Consider the following 22129-nt stretch of genomic DNA (forward strand, 5'->3'; position numbering starts at 1 on the left):
AAAGTAATAATGATTAAATTAAATTAAAATACAGCATAGACCAAATCATTGGCCAGGTCACCGGGCGCATCCAGAGATACAGTATGGATACAATATGGCCAAATAAGACAAGTTTACATGTTTTTACAAGAAAATCAAGTACGTTTTTTTCCAGACAACATTCAATTCTCTTAGATTTTGAAATGGTCACCGTGGCTGTTATTGTTTTAATAAATGAATATGAATTCACAATCAGCATGTGACACTCGCCCCACACCACTTCCTCCAAATGAACTTTTAGCAAATGTATGTTAGGATTCATTAAAAAAAGTCAAAGCCGAGCTGGAGGTTTGTTCACTTTGATGAACTCTCAGTTTAAGGACAAGTTGAAAGAAGGTGATGCCACAGAAAATCACATTTAATGTGATAGTTCACAAATAGAAATGCATTTTTTCACTCTCATGTGGTTCCAGAAGAGTCTGTCTTCAGTGGAACACAAAAGCCGATATTCTGAGAAATGTCTCAGTGGTTTCGTGTTCACACAATGGAAGTCAACATGGTTTAATGCAGTTTGGTCAACGCACTTCAAAATATCTCCGTTTGTGGTCTGCAGAAGAAAGAAAGTCACACAGGTTTGGAATGACATGAGGGTCGAGAGTATTCAAAGTTGAAATAACTCAACTCGATCAGCGATTGACATCATGTGCTCTTTTTTCCATTGTCCAATCGAATGAGTGGAAAGGCGGAGCTCCTTTGTGGCAACGGACATTTACAGATGCTCGGAACGCCTGGAGACATGGAGGAGAAAATTACCTAGCAAAAAAAAAGCTGCACGCTGCTCTATTCAAAGATTCACCCAATGAGCAGCACGGCGTGCCTTGAGTTTTCGAAAGTGAAAAGTGCGTTCTGTGTGATCATCCTACAGTTTGTCTTTATTCTGGTATACTGTATTCTAATCTACATACATTTGAGCAACATACAAACATTTTGTAAACTTTTATGTTTTATAATTGTAAAAATGCTGGAAATCAATTCCAAATACTGCACTTTAATGAAAAGGGTTTGGTCTCAAAAGCTGCGTCCCAATTCGCATACTATCTATGAGTCCGAAATAGCATTCGAAAATAGAATTGGTATAGTTTGTAGAAATGAGTATTTTCAAAGAATCCGGCCGGATGTTCTACCATGTGAATGTGAATCCATGGACACTTAACGGCTGATATTACCCACAACCCACCGCGAGAAGGCGGATTTTAGTGACTCTACATTAATCAAATTAAATAAAAGATGCTTTGATAAATTAATAAATGTAAGTATACAGTAAACATTACATTCAAAATAATAAATGACTAAATACCTTAATGCAAGGAAGTACTGTATATTGATAGGATCTAGGTAACAACGACCACTTCCGGTTTGCACTAGTATGTCCCAGTGCGTGCATAGTTTCGCTTCGTACTAAAATCGATATACTTATCCATAACAAAAGCAGTGCATACTTTAAAGACATAGTATAAGTAGGCGAATTGGGACGCAGCGAAAGACAGAATTTGACAGGATGCATGATGGGAACCGTTTCAGCAGTAAAGCTGAACTGTGTCAAACTTCAGAACGATCTGACATTCCTCTTTTGCAGAACACTCCATTCTGGGTGAGACAAACACACGGCACGGCCACACACATGCACACCCTGTTCATCTCAGTCACTGTTCACACATGTACGCCAAAACCTGTGAATACAAAAAGCTGAACTAATGCTTTACATTATAGCATTTGGCAGATGAGTTTATTCAAAGTGACTCACAAGCTTCTAAGTACACTTCCAAAAAAACAAGAAAATGATCAGATGGTATTCACAGCTGTGAAATCAAAATGAGATCCAAACCAACCAATACGACCGACACAAACACACACAATGATAAATGTATTCAGGCTTCTCGGACTAAGAAGTCCTCCGATGATGGTCGGTTATGGCAAAGTAATAATAAGTGTTATTTTGATGGTGTTTATTTTTTATAGTACTTCCGTTTTTTCAGAAGTCACAGAGAATAATGGGAAACCCAGTTTGATTGCACAAACACATCATAAATTAGTCAAATTATTTTTTTATTATCAACAGACCATTACACGAAATGTGTCAAAATTCAACAAAGTTTCCCCATCATAAATGTATTATTTTGTATTGTTGTTCATGAGCGCTCCTCCCGTAAATACGACGGTTTCCACCTGACATGAAGGCACAAGACTCATTAGCTCAAGGACGGAACGCAAAGATCCGTTCACCAGCCTGACTAAACCTTGAACCTCTTTACCACAGCTGCAGGCCACAAAAACACTCAACTTCACATGTACCCAGCCGTCTACTGTCTGTCCTGATAGATTTACATTTTACTGAAAAAAATCTAAAACATTACAACATTTACAGGATTTTAAAATCAGGAATTGATCGGATTGTGAAAAGTGGGCGGAATGGAGCCAGGTGATTGGAGCAGAAAACTAAAAAAGGCTCGGTGGCTTTTAATCCTAGGAATAATACAGAATCATTACTTTATCTTTGAAATAAAATGTAAAATTAACAGTAAACAGACGTGCCTTGAGTAGTTTTTTTTGGACTTTCAGAAATGTTAAATGTGCAGTAGTGGGCTAAAAGTAATTTAGTCTGAATCTCATGTTTGATTTAACCATCATTAAACCATCAAAATAAGACGTGTACAAAATGGTACAAGAAATGACAACTTACAAACTACAGCATATCAGTGTTTAATCGAATATACAAAAAATGCAGATTACACATTTTTTAACAATTATTAATATTTTGTTTGATTCTTATGTGTGTCTAAAGCAGTCAGTCATAGGTCTTAACTTAAAGGGACAGTTCAGCCATAATGGAAATTCTGTCATCGTTAGATTGTTCCAAACATGTATAAATTTCTTTGTAGGAAGATAATTGGAAGAATGTCAGTAACCAAACAGATCTCATCCCCCATTGACTCCCGACTCTCGTATTTATTTTCCTTACTATGGCAGTAAATGGGGGATGAGTTCTGTTTGGTTACTGACATTCTTCCAATTACCTTCCTTGTGTTCAGCAGAACAACAAAATGTATACAGGGACCCATGGGAGAGTAAATGATGAATGATTTTCAGTTGTGAGTTATTTTTTGACAAACCCGCTTCATTTCACTTCATTTCAAACCCGAGCTTCATTTTACACTCCAAACACAACAACAAATACAAAGACTTCAATACATATTCAATAAAATGTTTCAATAAAAGACAAAAACATAAATTTTCCAAAGTTTGACAACACTTATTTAAACATTGGTCTTTGGACAACAACAATAATTTTGAAGTCCCCGTGAACCAGTTGCGATCGATATTAAATTTCCGAGTGAAACCGAATTTCAAATGAAAAACAATAGTGGTCGTAGCTTGCTTTATCACTGCGATTTGATTGAATATATACAACCGGCAGCTGCGTTTTAAAATGGAACTTGGAGGAGCCGCTGACTACGAGCGTTAAAAACATTCGATTTCGCCGCTGTATGGTTAAGTGGTTCATGGAGCCCTCAATAGTTCCAAACAAATCCATGCTTTCAACCTATTTACCTACATATTGAAATACAAATGTACAGTATCATGCAATATAAGTCGCTTTGGATAAAAGCATCTGCCAAATGCATAAATGTAAATTGATTTAAATTGATTTTGAGACACTGAAATGAATGGGTTTCAGTGCAACGTTTGGAACTATCGGACGCTCCATGACGAGAGTTACTTTCTTCCCATGAAGGTCTATGTTAGTGTTGTAACTCTCATATTCAACTGCTCTGGAACTGGGAGCAGACTGACGGGTGAAGGGGAGGAGTTAAAGGATGCTGCGCCCAAGCCGTCTTATCTATGCCATTTGAGATGGATAGTCACTACAGGATGGGAGTGCATTAAAGATTATGAGGGTACAAGAATCTTAATAAGAGAATGGCCCTCATTGGAAAGCTATTCACAATAAATTCTGCCATATTTCAGGAAAAATAAAGATGTCATTTTTAATTTCAATGGGACTTTAGAAATTCTGTCCAATCCATTAGTTGACTTTGAAAACAAGTAAGCATCCTGGAACACAACCGTGTACAGATTGAATTGAGTTGACCGAACACAAATGTCCCTCCCACCATTACCCAGTAACTGAAAATTAACCAACTACTCAACACAACCTAGTTGTAACCAGTTACTAAGTAATCAGTTGCTGTAATTGAATTACTTTAACCTTGGAAAAGTAAAGTAAGGGATTACTCTTATTCTTTCTGTAATTCAATTACAGTTACTTTTGATGTAATTAAACCAAATTCGTTGTGTAACATGTGTGTGCAATGGTGGAATTGACATCCAAATTCAAAGTCTAACTCTATAATACTCACATTTGTTATACTTAAGTCAGTTAATAATACTACTTTATGCAGTTTAATATTATTTATTTGAATTAATTAAATGCTGTTTCACCCCACTTGTAAGTCGCTTTGGATAAAAGCATCTGCTAAATGACTAAATGTAAATGTAAATGTAAATAAGCCGTTTCATGTCTATCCTTGAATCTCTTAACTAATCAAGGTTGATGTAGGATATCGAAAGTAATAAGTAACTAAATACTTTGAGTCACTTCTACAGTAATCTAATTACAGTATTGAATATGTCATTAGTAACTAGTAATTCATTACTTTTTCAGAGTAACTTACACAACACTGAACGCTCACAATTGAACAAACCTCCAGTATTGTACTTGACATGTTCACGGCTCTCACACAAATGTTATTTAATCACTGTGTTTTTTTAAAAGAGCATTTTCAGACGTGTTTTTCCACGAGCTGTCAGATTTGCAGTATTTTCCCCACTGCGCCACAGTTAGGCCATTGTTAAACTCATCTCAGCGGGGTATTACTCCGTCTAACCAAGTGTCAAGCGTGCCTCTTTTGGCATCGGATACAACGATGACAACACTGATGGGAAGATCAGAATCCCCTGCCAGTGAGATATGTTTCCAGGTGTTCGGAGAGGCTGGAAATCCACCGTTTGTGTATAAAACAACCTTTTGTCAAAAACCTTATGGATTCACTTTCACAACTCTTCTTAAAATCCACTGACACGAAACAGAGAATAAAATATATTGAAATAGACTAGATGAGACAAAGCTTGTGGTTTTGAATTCAACAGCCTTTTGCGATCACACAGACATGTCAAACATATGAACTAATTTATCAAACGCATTCTTTATTGTTGTTGTATTTCACGTTTGAGAACAATACTAAAGCCATGAAATAAAACAAATGGATAAAACCCCCAAAAAAACATCATAAAAGTGCATGCTGGGATGGTTCTTAAACACGAGTTCTGGTATGTCGGACACGGTCTTATATTAAAACAACTACTCGGCAGGACCAAATTTGACTTCTTGAAAATAAATACTTGAATATATTTGTACACCCAACATATTTAACACCTTAAGCCTCAAAAGCTTCACCAGATACAACGTGATCGCATGTCTCGTGAAACGAAATAAAAAACCAGAGACACAGATTTTGCACCTCTTCTTTTTCTTTATACCCGGTGGGGTGAGATTTTACAGAAAAAAAAGCTGCCAAAAACGTTCTCCCTTATTTCAGCGTGCAGCCGCCCCACTGTGAACACACGCAGTTTTGTTTAAGCTCGACTAATACAACTATTAGTGACCAGCGTACACATAAAAACATACCCGTTTCTGTAGACAGAGAGGCGTTATAGCGGGCAGCGTGACTCTTCTGGCGTGGAAATTCATTCTGCTCTCCTCGTACTTGATCTGTTCTGTTTACCTCCAGATCTGATGTTTCCCGAGTGACGATTTTGGTTAATAAACAGCCACCGTCGTGAGCTTCGCTGGATCAAAGCCTCCAGTTACTGTCTGCTCTTTAAAACAGTTGATAAGCGTGGAGTCTGCCGTCCTGTCAGAGACGATGTCTGCGCGAGTCTCCGGCGATTCTTGTCCTTCTGCAGACCCATCCTCCTTTGGCCTTGGAACCTGGAGGGTGTTTTTTCATCCCGCTCTCGATTCTAATAAAAACCACTGATAAATTAGCCACAAGGAGTGAGGTCGAGAAAAAAACGACACAGTTATCTCAAGCAGAACGTATCAATTCCCGTGGGAAGAGGCGGTGTGACCGTCGCAATAAACTCCTCTTCGGTTGTACGTCTGAAGATTCTATTTTTGGCTCGCTAGACATTAAGAGTTATTTGGTCACATTACAGCTCAGGTGTTGGAGGGTTAACCCAGGCCTTCAGGGCAAGACAGATTTAGAGCGGAGAATGTGACCACTGAGAGAACGCATTGATTCGGATTCCTAATCGCACATCAAAACAACTTCTGTGATGTGTACTCGGACGAATTTCATCACTTGAACATAGAAAGTCATTTTTCCAGTCGTAACTGTTGTCAAACTGTTTCGCGATGCTTGCAAACTTTGACCAAAAGGACGGCAGACAGGAGAATCTTAGCAGGAATTATGAGTCTGGAGAGAAATGAGATGAGCTGAGATGAAGGATGGACCAAAGTTGGAGGAAAAATAAAATGAAAGCTAACTAAACAATCAAAGCTGTTCCCTCTGGATCCTTACTCTTACATATTTAAGTTCAGGGCATCTGAAAACACATTCTATTATCAAACAATTATGGGGGCCTGGTGTCAAACTTGAGTCTTTCTATATGACTAAAAAAGCAAAAAGGCAAAACTGCCTTACTTGGCAGAACATTGTGTAGCGATGCAAAAGTCATTGTTTCATTCCCGGAGAACACACACTTTGGATAAAAGTCGCTTTGGATAAAAGCAGCAGATGCATACATGTTAATGTGTATGTCGTCTTAATGAGGATCGGTTTGGTTTATTTAGATTTATGTATAATGAATAATGAAATAATGAAACCCTTCATTTCATTTAGCTGACAGCTATTAAAATCTATCTCATGACCAGTCAGCTTTTCTGAACCACACAGGTCAGAGGTCGAGTTGAAGGTCATCGGGTGAATGCAACTATGATGCAGGTTGTGAATCTGCTAGACTTTGTCCTGCACCTTGTCAGTTGATGAATCAGATCTTTTAAGGAAGGTAAAACCCAAAATTTGTGCACATTTTTGGAAAACGTTTTTATCGAAAGAAGCTTACATTGGATTGAACTTTACATTTTGTTTTTGAGTATTTGTTGCTAGCGCCATGCTCACACCACTGAGCTACAGAATGAGATACCGATACAGATAAAAAAAGAACATTGCAAATGAGGCAGAGCTCTATAGACGGTTTCAAAGCAACAACAACATAAACAAACTTTACTACGCATGCACGCGTTCATGGGCTTCCCTTAACGTCCGGTACACATTCGCAAATAACAGAGTAGCTGCAGATTATTTCTGATAACAAGCAAAAGAAAACGAGAAGAACCGTTACTTGGCTAAAGTTGTCGTTCCTATATTTTGACTTGAGACTGCGATATCAAGCTCAACCACTAGATGTCAATGTTCCATACGGTCTCTTTAAAACTACAAGACCCATTCAACAAATTGTTTCTTTAATTAAATTAACGTACAACAAGATTCAATGCATCATTTACTTAATACAATCATTATTCAATAAAATAATCATATAAATTAAAAATAACATAAATTAAATAAACAAACACAGAGCTGAAGATAACTGCAGTTGAGGCGTGCGTCCGATGAAACCGTCTATAGTATGAATTAGTTAACACTTTACAATAAGGTGTGTATTAGTTAATGCATCAGCTAACATGAACTGACAATTAAAAATACAAAAACATGTGAATCAATTCACCCTTAACAAATTAACAAATCAAACATTATTTTGACCTTCTTTCAGTCTGTAGTTTCATGATCCGCTCCAGTCCGGCGCTGTTCTCTTTCTCCCGTATTGCTCAAGCAGGGGTGCAGTGATATGGCGTACATATAAAAAAGCGAATTCTCACGCATTTCAGAAGTCAGGTCGCTTTGTTAAGCTGTTAATAATTTTTTATAAAGTTTAACTTTATTAAGTTAATTAATTTAACTAGGCGAGCCAAAGCGAAACTTGCGTATATTCATACCGCATTGTTATACTTGTTGTCTATCTTCCTACTGTATACATATGATATAGCCAGAAGATAAATATAAATAAATTATAAATCTGATTATCAGAACTGAATTGGATATCTTTAGTACATTTTCATAATTTGCCTACATTTAACTAAGGTGAGCATTTAAATAAACTGTATATAAGTTAATTACACACGTTAATTACATAAATCTAAGAAAAATGAGGTATAAAATATAGAATTTAAATAGGAGATTGTTACATTGAAATATAACGTTTTCGTTAAATAAAATTCTGTAAAACAGATTTTTGGCCATTCCGCCCACCCCTATGTGAAATTATTAAAATTAAAAACATAAAAGCTGTGTGTGACTAGTTAGTTAATTTAATCGATTGAGAGCACCAAAATTAACATGTTAAACAAAATAAATAGTGTATGTTGAATTTCACTATACGTGTTCAATTAATCGCAGTTAATCGCAGGAAAAGGGTGCAATTAATTACGATTAAAATATATATCTATTGACAGCCCTACTTTATAAACACACATCTATATATATATTAACAAATAAATTGAATAAATGTTTATATATAATTTCAATTATATATAAATACAGACAAGTAATCCCAATCTCTCTCATAAATGTAATCTATAGTTGTTCTGATAGTCGTGCAAATTCACACAAGGCACACAGAAGAGTTAAGATCAGATCAGACTACCACAGCCATCTCAAACGCTTCTCTACAGCACTGACCAGAGAGAGAGAGAGAGAGAGAGAGAGAGAGGCAGTGTTTCTTTATCAGCGGTGGGCAGTGGTAGCACAGACATGCAGGCGCTAAAACTTATCACAGAAATATAAAAAAGCATAATAATTGAAATGAACTGAAGCGACTGATAAGACAGTCTCTTCGATTCTCAAAACACTGACCAACTCAGACACAACGACCTTGACCGTCTTTGAGAGTCAAACAATCGGCCAATGCTTAAAGACACACTCATCTACACATCGAAACACACACCCACATACGAGCTTGTCTAGGAGACATTAAACTAATGAAAATAAAAGATACAGTTGCGATGTTAATCTGTTCCCTATAAGCAAATGTTTCCATCAGCCCTGCTCAGTGAAGAAACATAAATGGCCAACTTTTAATAAAATAACCAAGAAAACGGTTACAGCTTCAGCAATAAACATTCAATCAAATCAAGTCAATACTGTCAAACCTTAATCTTAAATTTCCATAAGAACCACAATGTTTTTAAAGTCCAAAGTATCTCAGCAGTTTGCACATTAGGCATGTTAGAAGGAGTTATTACTATACGTTTAAAACTCCGTTTTAGAGAACAACCAAAGCAGAATGTCTGAGGAATATTAATGATAATAGTGCAAATAACACAGTACAAATAGGCTAAAACAGCGCAGATCCCAGTCGAGATTTGTTCTGTATGGGAGTTGTGGGACAGATATCTCCTCCGCCGCAGACATTCCCTCGGAGTCATGATCTGATGTGAACACCAGCACGTCTGCAGACCATGTGTCTGTCTGATGAGAATCTCTCTCCATACTTAACCCTTCATCTGCTGTCTTAGTCTGCTTTCAATATGTCAAGTCCATCTCATGAGCTGCTTTAATGACATCGTTTTCTTGTCTTTTCTCTTAAAATCTTTTTTTCAAACAATCCTACATCAGCCAAAGTCAAACCTTAAAAGAGAACTTAATTTTCACACCCTCATGTAATTACAAACCTGTATTAATGACTTTATTGTGACGAACACAGAGAAAGATATTTGGAAGAATGTCAGCAATTTTCAATTCTGTGACCTTATTCGACTGCCATAGTAGGAACAATTTAATGTTACTCAAAGGTGCCCTGGAACTGTTTATGTTCCTACATTTTTCAAAATATCTCACTTTTTGTGTTATAATATACTTTTTTCCTACTATGGTAGTGTCACAGAACTGAAAATGGCTAAAATTCTTACAAATATCTTTCATTGTGTTTAACAGAACAAATAAATGTATATAGGTTTGAAACAACGCTAGGAAATGATGACAGCATCTTTCACTTTTGGGTGAACGGTCCCATTAAAGCATACAACAAATAACTATTTTTTAGCATTCGGTCGAATGATGGGAAAACCAAAATAATGCCAAACGTCATTTTGAAAACTCATGTTCGGTTCATGCGATTTGCATGTGTGACACAGGTCCCATGTTACCACCTCAACCAATAACATTAAACATATAACAAATCTTAAAGAACTGACCTCATATTTAACTTTCTATTCATTCAATTAAACCCTTAGTTAGCAGTATTACTTGCTTTCCCATACTAAGACATGTCGATCCTTAGATTCCGCACCACGACATGACCTTGTGAAAGTGGATTATTTCGGCAGGGCTGAGAAGTGTTTAGTGAAGAAAATCTCTGGCTCCCCGGTGGCAGCGAGAGATCGTGGTGAGGTCAGACTCCAAAGTGCAGTGGGATTCTGTTTCACTAAGTAGTCACATACATCCTGCGGTACCCGTCCTGCTCTCAAGCGTGAGGTACGTGAACGAGAGACTCAACACTCAACACAAATCTACCCCGACAGAAAAGAAGTCTATTCAAGTGTACTATTACTATACTTTCAGTCTGCTTCCCAGAAATATACTTCAAATTACACAAGACATATACAGACGGAGAAGTCTGAGTACGCTCATCCTATACGTGTTCTCAACACTTAGCTTGAGAAAAAAGAAAGTCAAATGAAAGTTTACTTTTGCAATCTTCTAAAAGTAAGGGGGGGTTAAATAAGTATTTACTTTCCTTCCCATTCTGTATAATTCCAGTACAGATGAATACTTTCAAATACGTTCATGTTATTTTATTTTAAGTACCTAAACGAAAATAAAACTACACTTAAAAATGCAAAAATAACATATCATTAGTCAACTACAAGTGTGCTGTATACTTTTTAACGATTTAACCTAGGGTTTACAGAGAGTATACTTCATAGTGCCAAAAATATTGAACTAGTAAATGATATAGTATACCTACAAGTTCACTTTTAAGTGTACCTAGTATACTTTTAAATATAACTAAAAAGTGAGCCAATTTGGTTAAAAAAGAAGTATTGAAATAGTACACTTAGAATATATAACTAGCACATTGACGTAAGTATACGTCTATCTTTATATACTATATAAAGTATACTTCATTTATTTTGAACTTTACGCAAGTATAGTTAATAAAATGAAGTGCACTTGTTTTTGTAAGGGAAGTCTGAAAACCTGCATTTACAAAATTACAAGTGCACACTTCATGAGCAAGTAAAATGCAACAGCACATAAATAAAACGTTACGTCTCTACTTCTAGGTATAGACTCAGTGGGTCTTACAGATAAAAACGTGAGCAGAAAGTATTTTTCACAAAACAAATGAACAAAGCAAATCCTTCTGCTAGTGGTTCGCCAACGAGGCCAAGCGCGGGCAAGAACACATGAGAGGATTCTCACCGTGTACTTTGTTTCTGCCAAATGTCTCGTTTACATGTGAACGTTACTCTCCTGGATGTACGACATGTGAAAGGGGAAGTACAGATTGCTAGAGCACGACTAACCGAGAAGACACGTTGCACACTGTTTGCATTTCAACTGAGAAAGGAGGGGTGGGTATTCTGTCTCGAGAGCACGAGTTTAGCCAACTCAGCAAATAAAGCAAGGCCAAAGCGGTGGTGTGGAGAGGGAGCGATAGCAATTTACAGCTAATAATACCTCGTCCGTCGCCTTGAAATATAACAGCGTGTTCCAAGTCAGTGTCGGGGGAAACAAGGAACCCCCAGACCTTGTGCTAAAATAGGCCTGTGTTGTGTTGAGCTGAATGAAGCTGTTATTTGCCCAGCCGCGGTTTAGACGGACATAATCATCGAAGACGATACCAACTGGAGTGGCTCTTAAAGCGATAAGCGACGTGAGAGTCCAGACGCTGAGATAAGAGTTTCGATGGACAAATTGCCTGTGGTCTGTAATGCAAAAGGAATTCTTAAATCGACAGATCCCATAAATACATGCAACAGAGCTATAAAGATGACTACAGTCTAGTATCCAAAAGCAATTATGTCATTATTTATGCAATCACTGGACTCTTTAAATACTCACCCTCATCTTGCACTTTTTGTCTGATATTGTTTCATGTTAAATTGCTTGTGGTTTCCCTTGTGTTATTCGATGTTAAGTACAACATGAAGCTTCCGTTTTACTTTTTTTATTACCAAAACGAAACAAAAAAATCTAACCATATATAAAACTAAAAATGCAACTTTGGAGTGTTCATTTATTTAACATACAGAATTTAACTGAAAAGTTGCCGGGTGGATTGACAGTGTTCATCCTATATCAAAGATACAAAAAATATTGATGTAAAACATATAAAACTACAATAAAATACAAGTAGTACATATGACTTCATTCTTATGAAATATTGCATGGAAACATGTGACACTCACTCTTTTTAGAAAAAAGAATTAAAGTTTACTAGATTAGACTAATAAAGTTTCATTCTTTTTTCTAGAAAGAAAGTGGTAAAACAAATTTTTTTCATGTAGTATGATTTTTTTATTTTATGGTTGTACGTCCCATCGTTTGATGTCTCTTTCCATTCTTTATATTCTTTCTTATGAAATAAATTCTATTACCCCCCAAAAAATTATATGAAGTTGAACATAAAGTTAGAAAATAAATTTTCATTTTTTGGAAGAGCTGATCCTTCAGTCATTGTGAACCAAAAGTTGCGATCATTTTAACTCCTGTATTTTGACGCTTTAAAAATAGTGGGCATGTCTTTCATCTGTCTTTTCATCTTGATGGGGAGGAGTTAAGGGATGCTCCGCCCAAGTCATCAAACATGCGTCAATATTAACTACAGGACAGAACTGAATTTTCAGATTTTAACTGAAGATTATGATGGCAAACGAATTTAAAAAAGAAAATGACCCACATTGATTAACTCTTCGAAATAAACGCTGCAATATTTCATGAAAAAATAGGCATTTTAATTTTTTATTTCACTGGGACTTTAAATACGTCTATTGTGTGGTGCGAACCGGCAGTTCACACAAAAATAACTAACCCATCATTGTCTTACAGAAGAATTATGGTGAGGTATATAAATCAGTTTAAGTGCATATGGATGAAGTGAAGTGTGAAAGCGGATCAGGGCTGGAGTCTGGGAGAGGTTACTGAGCTCTGACACAGCACTTCTCATTCTCTGGGTCTTTGTCATGTAAATGTACCATGACACTGCAAGCACAAGGGCTGGGAGAAGTGCTTTCTCACGACTAAAATAGCTTTTAAAGACCGCGTCAAACAAAGCCACGTCAATGGTCAGGACCTCTGTGCGTTTCAGACTCCGCTGGTAAAATAAAAAGCAAGAGACGGAAGGCAGGATACAACATTCATGTGAATATTTACAGGTAGGAATGTTCGTGAATAAAACTCGAATTGAAATCCTTGTGAATCCTTCATCGGGGCAACACTGCCCTCTTGTTGTTCTCAATGACAGTCACAGACATTTCTAAACCTGCTCATTTATCAAAGACTCAAGTTTTACACACATGGAGAAAAATAATAATACTCAATAATAATAACAATACTATATATTACTAAAATTCATAACTCAGGATATAATTCATAACTTGTCTTGTAAAGAAAATCAACTCTGATATTCAAGAGACCTCAATATTCTTTCCTAAAGGCAAAACAGGTTCAGGAGTCTTTCCCATTGACACATGAATTCAAGATTTACGTCCTAAAAAGACGTGAAAATACAAAAATGCCTTTCAGTGTCTCTTTTGCTAAAAAAAGCAGTATTTAGCCCCCCCCCAAAAAAGTGTTAATGCCAAGTGGTGAGACGGACGGGTGGAACAATGATGCAACACTTCAGCTGGTCTCTCTACATCTATTCAGTCGAGTTTGGAAAGGGGGGAGATGCAGGGGCAATGATGTCATGGCTTTCTGCATGCTGACCGTGTGTCTCAGACGTGCTGTCAGGCGAACAGCTGTGAGTGCAAACATTCACCTTTTGTCCTGCTTGAAGCAAAGACTGCTGAAAGACCTGTCACACAAATCACCCAAATGAAGGAATTAAACCTTTTCAGCCGCGCCCCCTCGGTTACTGCTGCCCACTTCATGCCCCTTAAGACTGAACTAACATAAACAGCACTATTGTAATAGTACAAAATGAAAAAAATATGTATACAATGAACTTTCTGTATGTACAATTATATAAATGTACACCCTTTGAGAACCGCCCCAATCTACATTCATTTACAATGTATAAACATTTATTCGAACACAAATGAAAGTCACATAATTATATCGGTTAACTTACTAGTAACTCTGCCCTGGCAACAACCGTCTACTGAACTTTACTTAAAAAATTGAATAGATCAAAGGAAATTCAACCGTAATTTTCAAAGATTTACATTAATTACCCAAACACACAGCCCTCATGAAAAGATATTGTAGAATACTTTGCTATTTACTGTATCGAACTGCAATAAAACTTAAATATACTATAACGTTTTAAAACCTTACTAAAGTAAATATTAAAGTATTTATTACATTTATCAATTCACTACTACTGAACACCGTAGAATACATTTTTTTTTTCATTTTTATAATATGGTACACTATACTACAATTTACTATATAGTCTACTAAAGTATTTACTACAGTTTAACAGTTCACTATTACTATTTTTTATAATATACTACAGTATAACTTAATTTACCACAGTTTACTATAGTAAATAATAAAGTCTAATATAGTATTTAATACAGTTTACCAAGTCGCTAGTGTCAACACTAAAGAACACTGTGGAATGCATTAACAAAGCGTGCAATTTTTTTTATAATGTACTTCAGTGTACCTTAATTTATCACAGCTTACTATAATAAATACTAAAGTTCACAACAGTATTTACTTCAATTAACCAGTTGACTATATATAACACAGAATACTCTAATGTGCATTAACAAAGTGCAGTAATTATTATAACATACTAAAGTTGACTATAGTTCTCAGTAATGTCTTAAAAGCAGGGTTTAGCAAAGGGTTAATTGTGATGTTCGAAAACCCGCAAAGAACATCTATGAAGAGCACTGGAGGTCATCCGAGACACCGTTTCGCTTTCACAGCTGAAGCTTAAATATTCCCCTCCTCTAAATCATCCAAAAACAACAGCAAATCCCCCATAATCCCATCAGCGGCCTTCAACAATAGCAGGCCAGGCACTGGAGAATTACAATACAGCGTTGAAGTGCAGCCCGGGGCGCATTTCACAAAGCATCAGGTAACAAGACCTGGATTGTATCCTGAGTGGACTCACTCCTCTGAAAAGAGAAGATCAACACAATCAGGCGCTTTATACGGCGAACAAAACAACCTGATTAACGGCAACGTCTCTGAATCCTACAATAGATTAAATAAAAACTCAACCGGCAACTTTATGTCACGCATATTCCTCTGCGATCTGCAGTCTGTAATTTCATCTCTCGCACACACACATGCGTGTAAACCCTGACGCCGCCCGGTCCTCGACCGTCACCTCCACGACAGGCTCAGTCTGGGTCACAGCTTGCCCTCCCTGACTCGACAAACTGCAAAAACTAGCACAGCAAAAAGGTTTTGATGGCACGTCTCTGTAATCCCCCTCCTGATTTCCCTCCGTTCGCCTCATAGGCTGCGTGTGTAGAGGCCATAATTGCTATCCTCAGATATAATGTGAGAGCGAGGGATCATTACTGCCCGCCTCGAATGTAATGAAGGCCCCCATAATGGCAAACTGGAAAGCCACATTACGATGGCACGATCAGAATATGCTGTAATTTGCAGATCTTGCAGGTCAAAGCTGTTCTGGATAGTCGTTCATAGCATATATTTGTCATATAATAAGATCCACGGGGGTCGACGTCTTCCCAAACCAGCAAAGCAAGCAGATGGCGTTGCTTATATAAGTTCTGAAAGGAAAAGCGCTTTTAGGTAGACTTCTCACGAAGGACAGATCACTTTGTAGCTTGCGTGATGCACAATGCACAAAGAGGATCACTAAAATACATCCGAAGCTTTTCACAATAACAGCGCAAGTGATACAACTTAAACTGATATGCTAACGCTAAGAAATAAAATGCAATGATAATTTAAGAGATTAAACACTTGGTTTTACAATTAGAAATAAATAGTTGCTCATATTTATACTAAATCATAACAATAAAGTAATGTTGTCAAAAATATTGATATTTCGATACGTAAGGGATAACTACACCCAGCCGATTGTTATCGTAGAAACAAGCCCCGACAGTGTGATCAGAACCTAACGCGAAGCGAAGTGTCTTGAATCACACGAATGGGGTTATTTCACGATAACAGTCAGCTGCTTGCACATTATCCCGCTTATAACACGGCTACTTGCCACATGAGCAAAAATGGACATAAAATGTGAATTTGAAATATTTGATTAGCTCATTTTTGTGTTCATACAATGCAAGTCAATTTAGTATCAGTGTTGTTTGGTTATCAACATTCTTACAAATATCTTCTTTTGTGTTCTGCAGAAGAAAGAAAGCCAAACAGGTTTGGAATGACATGGAGATGAGTAAAATTGGGAATTTTGATTGTCACGAGCGGTCTTGTTGTCCAAATGGTGCAAAAAACGAATTTCAGATTTTTATTCTGGACATTTTAGATGTTAATGCCCTCATGCGTCTACAGTTAGTATGTGTACGGGTGCTGTCATCGTGCCGCATGCAGCTGCCGTGCTGCCTGTAGTTGTTTAAATCACATGAATGGTTTGGCCATGGTTTATTACAGGTTGATGTTAAGGTGCAGACGCGCAGCTTGTAGTTTCCAACAGCTGATTGTGCTTTTTGTGTTTGTTTGTATGTTGTATCTTCATCACAGCCCGTCGCAACTAAAACTTGCGTTAATTCTGTATGCGCGAGCTGAAGTTAAGAGTCTACTCCTGATGCAGGATGGGCCACTTTTAACAATTTTTTCTGTATTGCTTAACACCTTCAGCTTGTTTAGATGAAGTGAGTCGTATCTTCTCTTACTGATCCAACTTTAAGGTACAAAGTTAATTATAATCCCAAAGGGCGATTTTTGATGCAGCATAGAGTTTGTTAACATACAAAAAACACACAAACAAAAAAAACAGAAAGGTGGCTTAGTGGTTAGCACGTTCGCCTCACACCTCCAGGGTTGGGGGTTCGATTCCGACTTGTGTGTGTGGAGTTTCCTGCCTTGATGCCCGATGACTCCTGAGATAGGCGCAGGCTCCCGGTGACCCGAGGTAGTTCAGATAAGCGGTAGAAAATGGAATGGAACAAAAAAAAACATTCTAATATTTTCTAGTTTCTATACCGATTGCTTTTAAGGATACTTCCCACAAAATTCTCTTATTTACTCATCTCCATGTCATTCCAAACCTGTTTGGCTTTCTTTCTTCTCCAGAACACAAAAGAAGATATTTTGAAGAATGTTGATAACCAAACAACACCAACCCTCAATGACGTCCATCGTATGAACTCAAAACCACCGAGATGTTCCTCAAAATATCTTCTTTTCTTTTGTGTTCCACAGAAGATTCAGATACATGTTTACAACCACATGAGGGGTGAACAAACCTTTAAGATTTCCCATAGAGGACACTCAAATGGCCTCATTTCCCACGAACATCCATCAAACTTTCCGGACTGTTGTCATGCTTTCACCCTTCTATCTTGCTGACTTTCAGGACAGGCAAAGTTTGAAATATATATGTACAGACACACACACATTCAGTATGTCATCCTCTGAAACTGTTCAAAATATCTTTCACAAACAATTAGAAAAACTAGTTTCAATTGTTAGTTTCTCATTTGGACGCAGACATGACTTACAAAGAAACAGTGTGTCTGTTTAGATCTGTGTTTCAATCCCAGATACCGTCTGGAGCGAAACTATGATGAAAAATTAAATGAGACGCTGTTGAAAGTGTGTTTTGGCCCATGGAGAAATTCAACAAATAGCAGCAAACACACGTCCAAGAACAATCCATCAGTCAACCGATCTATTGTCGAACCATGTCATTGATCCTTCAATCTAAAGAAATGCTTGTCATACATTCATGTCGTACTGCATACAGTTTTTCTTGTAGGATGCTCCCTATGTAGACAGCAGACAGCAAAAAAGCATGTTCAAATAAGAGAATGTGGAATAAAACATGGACGCGCGTCTCACCTGAGTCGCACTGTTTTTGGTCCAGGGTAAAAGACACTCAGACACTAAGGAGACGGCGGCCGGCAGCAGCTCTGGAAAGGGATTCGGGACGGGTCCCATTTGCGCTTCTACCCCCTCTTTGCATTTCCTGGAGAAAAGATAGACATAACAGTGAGAGAGAGAGATAAGTATCTCTGCAAGATACTAATTTACTCGACCTCCTCCGGGAAAACTCTTACTGCCATAAAAAAAAAACATATTTTGTATGCGAGACACATAATGATGGTTGCAGAGTAATGAGACATAAAGCGGATGTTCTTCAAGCTGCTGTGTAAGACGGCAGGCACAGACAGAGGCTGATGTCATTCTAATGATGGAGCAGATGACTGAACTTCTGTCTCCAAGGCAACACTGGAGTGTTCAGTTACTCTAGCGATGACCTCATCGGCTGTACCTGAAGGGTCCCTGGAGAGCCGTGTAAAGAGAGGAGCAACAGTCTGATGTTGTGTGATCATGTGCTTATTTATAATTCGCTTGGAGAGATGTCTGGAACATGGCTGTGTGAAAGTTCAGGTTAAAATCAAAAGAAATAAATAGGTATATAATTATTACACCTATCTAGTTTTTTATGATGCAATTCTAATTGTGACAATCTGACACAAATTAACTTAAAAAAATCTTATTACTTAAATCCTTTAAAAAACATATTCATACTACCAACATTTTTATGATATTTAAATAAAAAAGAAATTTCATTAAAATTCAATGAGTGTCTATAAAGACAGCATATATTGATATCTATCCTTGTGGGGACCAAATATAAAAAGCGATTCATAAACATATTAAATGTGGCTTATCTGGACATCTAAAAAGCCAAAAGGTTTTTTGAGATTTGGGATAGATGTGTGGCTAGAGGTAGACGGAATATCATTAACAGAAGTCCATGGCAAGTCCCCATGAATGTGTGTGTTTGTCTGATCGCTCTATCTCAGCTGGCACACCCAACCTAGAGAGGGAATGGATATTTGAGAAGCCTGAAGAAAATGGAACAGAACAGAGTAAGAAAGAGCGAGAGAGAGGTGGCGAGAGATAGAGAGACTGCTTTTATTTCCCCATTCAGTGAACCCTACAAACACAAATATGGGGTGATGGCTGGCAGCATGCAGGAAGCACAGGGTAAATCAGCCAATCAGCATCAAGAGGAAACAAAAATGAGATGTAACAGATTCAACAAAAATCAACCTAAATAAACCTCCTGTTGTTAAAAACAAGTTTGGCAAAAGCGACCATTAAAGACGGCATGAAATCGAAATTGAAAAATCTCATTCTAAAGAAATATTATTGTGTAGTTGTTTTTATAAGTGACTTCTATAAATGAATGCGCCCTTATGATCTTTAATTAAAAAGATCCCCCCCTCCAAAAGACTTTTCATCACTTCCAGTAACAAGGAATGGCGCGAGGGCGGAGCTATCTTCATGGGAGGGTGCCTATGGGCAATAGCTAAATGGGCAATTCCAAATGGGCAATTCCACGTGACATTTTGTGTTAGGGAATTGACATAAAAATGTTCAGAGAATAAATTTGTAATGAATATATATGTTTATATTTTACTGAACCCTTGTTGATAGAGTCTAAGCATTCAAAAATGTCAGTTTTGAAAAAATAAATAAAAAAAGGAAAATAAACATTCGTTATGGATGTGACAAAAAAGTAAGTGGTTTTAAGGCGATGACAAACTTTGTAGGATTTCGGTGGGAAAAAAAGCACAATCCTGAAGTAATAATACCCAATGAACGGAGAAGGGATGATTCTTTATAGAACATCAAATAGTTACTTTATTTTAATTTTCATGTTTCCATTTATGAGGAATATGTTGTGTTATGGATGTGACACACTAAAAATGTCACTTACCTGACAAAATCATGCACTAAAAATAAAACGAATACTTTACAAATTTGAAGAGAGATCTCACATGGGTATCTGAACCACCAAATGTTAAAATCTGTGCTGTTACCATAGTAAAAACCTTTTTTCGTGGCAAGAATGACATTTTCATGGAATTGCTCACATGTCTAACGGGTCTCAAGAAAGCATTCAGACAGCAGTCTGATTCAAACAATATGCTTTTGTTTCTATAATTTACACATTCATAAATATCTACATATTGTACCTACATCAACAATGTTTTGCTAATAGCAGTAAGTGAATGATCATGACATACTGGATTTTAACTGTGAGCAGCTGAAGAAGTTTAACCAGAGGGAATTATTTATTTGCTAGAATATATCGGCGGATAATACAATTTAGGCCGATATATTATAGTCAATAAATGATACAGATAACATTAAAAATGACCGTTTATCAGCTGATAATTTACATTTAGTCATTTAGCAGATGCTTTTATCCAAAGCGACTTACAGGGAGTTCAGGAAGCAAGAAGCGATATGTCAAACATGAGCTATGATACAATATTTATCGTGCATCCCTAATTTTAGTGGCATATTGCATTGTTTACTTTATATATAATTTATATTTGTGCATCTCAAATCAAGACTATAAACCCTGGTGATCCAGTATAAAGAAACACACACGAGCGCAGCAGGGTTGTTTTTGTGTCTACACATGAGGACACGCAGCGGCCATGACAGTTGTTTGCGACTGTCATAAAAATGTTATACCCCTTTACACAGAGTCCTGTTTGTGATTGAAATACAACCCCCCAAAGCTACCGTATCACATATACACAACAGACGAGATATAGTTTTAGTGCAGAGGCCCCTGTCTGCGATCCGTCTCGCTGTCTGACCGGGCCGGACAGTAACAGGTGCTTGGTCTGATTCCAGCTTCTCCGGCCTCTGCTGTTTACAAGTACAAAGTCTACGGTCCTCTCTCAGGAAGACAAAGGCAGCACTATTCGTCGCAGGTAGAGAGACGACCCGTCGCATGTGCGGATGTGTTAACCATTTACCCGTGAGAAACGCGGTCCATATGGACACACACAGATCTACGTCCCGGGTTGCGTGTGTGCACGGACACAAAAAAGAAAGTTAAGTCAGTAAACGGGTCAGAAAGAGGGAAGAGAGGTCTCACCTATTTCCCTTGAAGAGCATGGAGGCCGCAGGAGACGTCTTGTTGTGATGAGCATTGGGTGGCTGCAAGGGGGAACGCAGCGGGATCAAGGTCGGCCCGACGTTCTCGCTGTCTCTCGCGCCCCGAAATATGGCCGCTCTCTCGCCGTGGCTGCCGGAGGTGTGCGTCTCGCCCAGAGAATCATTCATAGCATTCATGGAGCAAGGTCACAGCTACCAGCTCATCTGGAGCACAAGGCAGAACAGACAGCATCAGGACGGGTCGAAACAGTGCGAGCGTGTGTACTGATCTCTCTTCTTCTCTCGCCGCGCTGGTGTTGTCACAAACACACACACTCACATGCACAAACGCACACACACGAGTCTGTGCTGCCCCTGCATGGCAGGCTGTCCTAGCATGGGAAGCAGATCCCTCCTTCCAAAACATGATCCGCAATAAAGTTATTTTTAACTCTATGACTCCTGAATGTGCGCGGCTGGCTCTCACGCGCCGCGGGGATCAAAAACCGCCCGCTCCGTTCTAATCCTGCCCCTCTCAGTTTTGTCTGGGATTTCTGGGCTGCTCGAGAAGCAGACCTGCACGGACAGACAAAAGGTTTTTTCCGTTATTGGTATGCAACTTCGCTTCGTAATGAGACCTGGAGGTCGGCCAGACAGTAAAACCTACTGTTTCTTTGTCGCCGACTTCGCTCGGCACTTCAGCCCTCCCCTTTCCT

The 22129-nt window shown here is 37.9% G+C and overlaps 1 protein-coding gene across 2 annotated transcripts in view; it reads right to left on the reverse strand.

Annotated features, from left to right (window-relative positions):
• grb14 (growth factor receptor-bound protein 14) overlaps positions 1–22129 on the reverse strand; it is a 51955-nt gene that overhangs the window by 20066 nt on the left and 9760 nt on the right. The window contains exons 2-3 of one of the 2 annotated variants that reach the window (XM_056754484.1): positions 21415–21638; positions 18345–18471 (exon numbers count right to left, since the gene is read on the reverse strand). In XM_056754484.1, the coding sequence (XP_056610462.1) occupies positions 18345–18471; positions 21415–21611 (324 nt within the window). In that variant the 5' untranslated portion in view covers positions 21612–21638. Of the gene's footprint in view, positions 1–5725; positions 6168–18344; positions 18472–21414; positions 21639–22129 lie in introns of those variants that run through there. The other variant, XM_056754486.1, reaches the window with a different exon arrangement.

Source organism: Triplophysa dalaica, chromosome 8 (assembly GCF_015846415.1).
Source record: "Triplophysa dalaica isolate WHDGS20190420 chromosome 8, ASM1584641v1, whole genome shotgun sequence".
Lineage (NCBI taxonomy): Eukaryota > Metazoa > Chordata > Actinopteri > Cypriniformes > Nemacheilidae > Triplophysa > Triplophysa dalaica.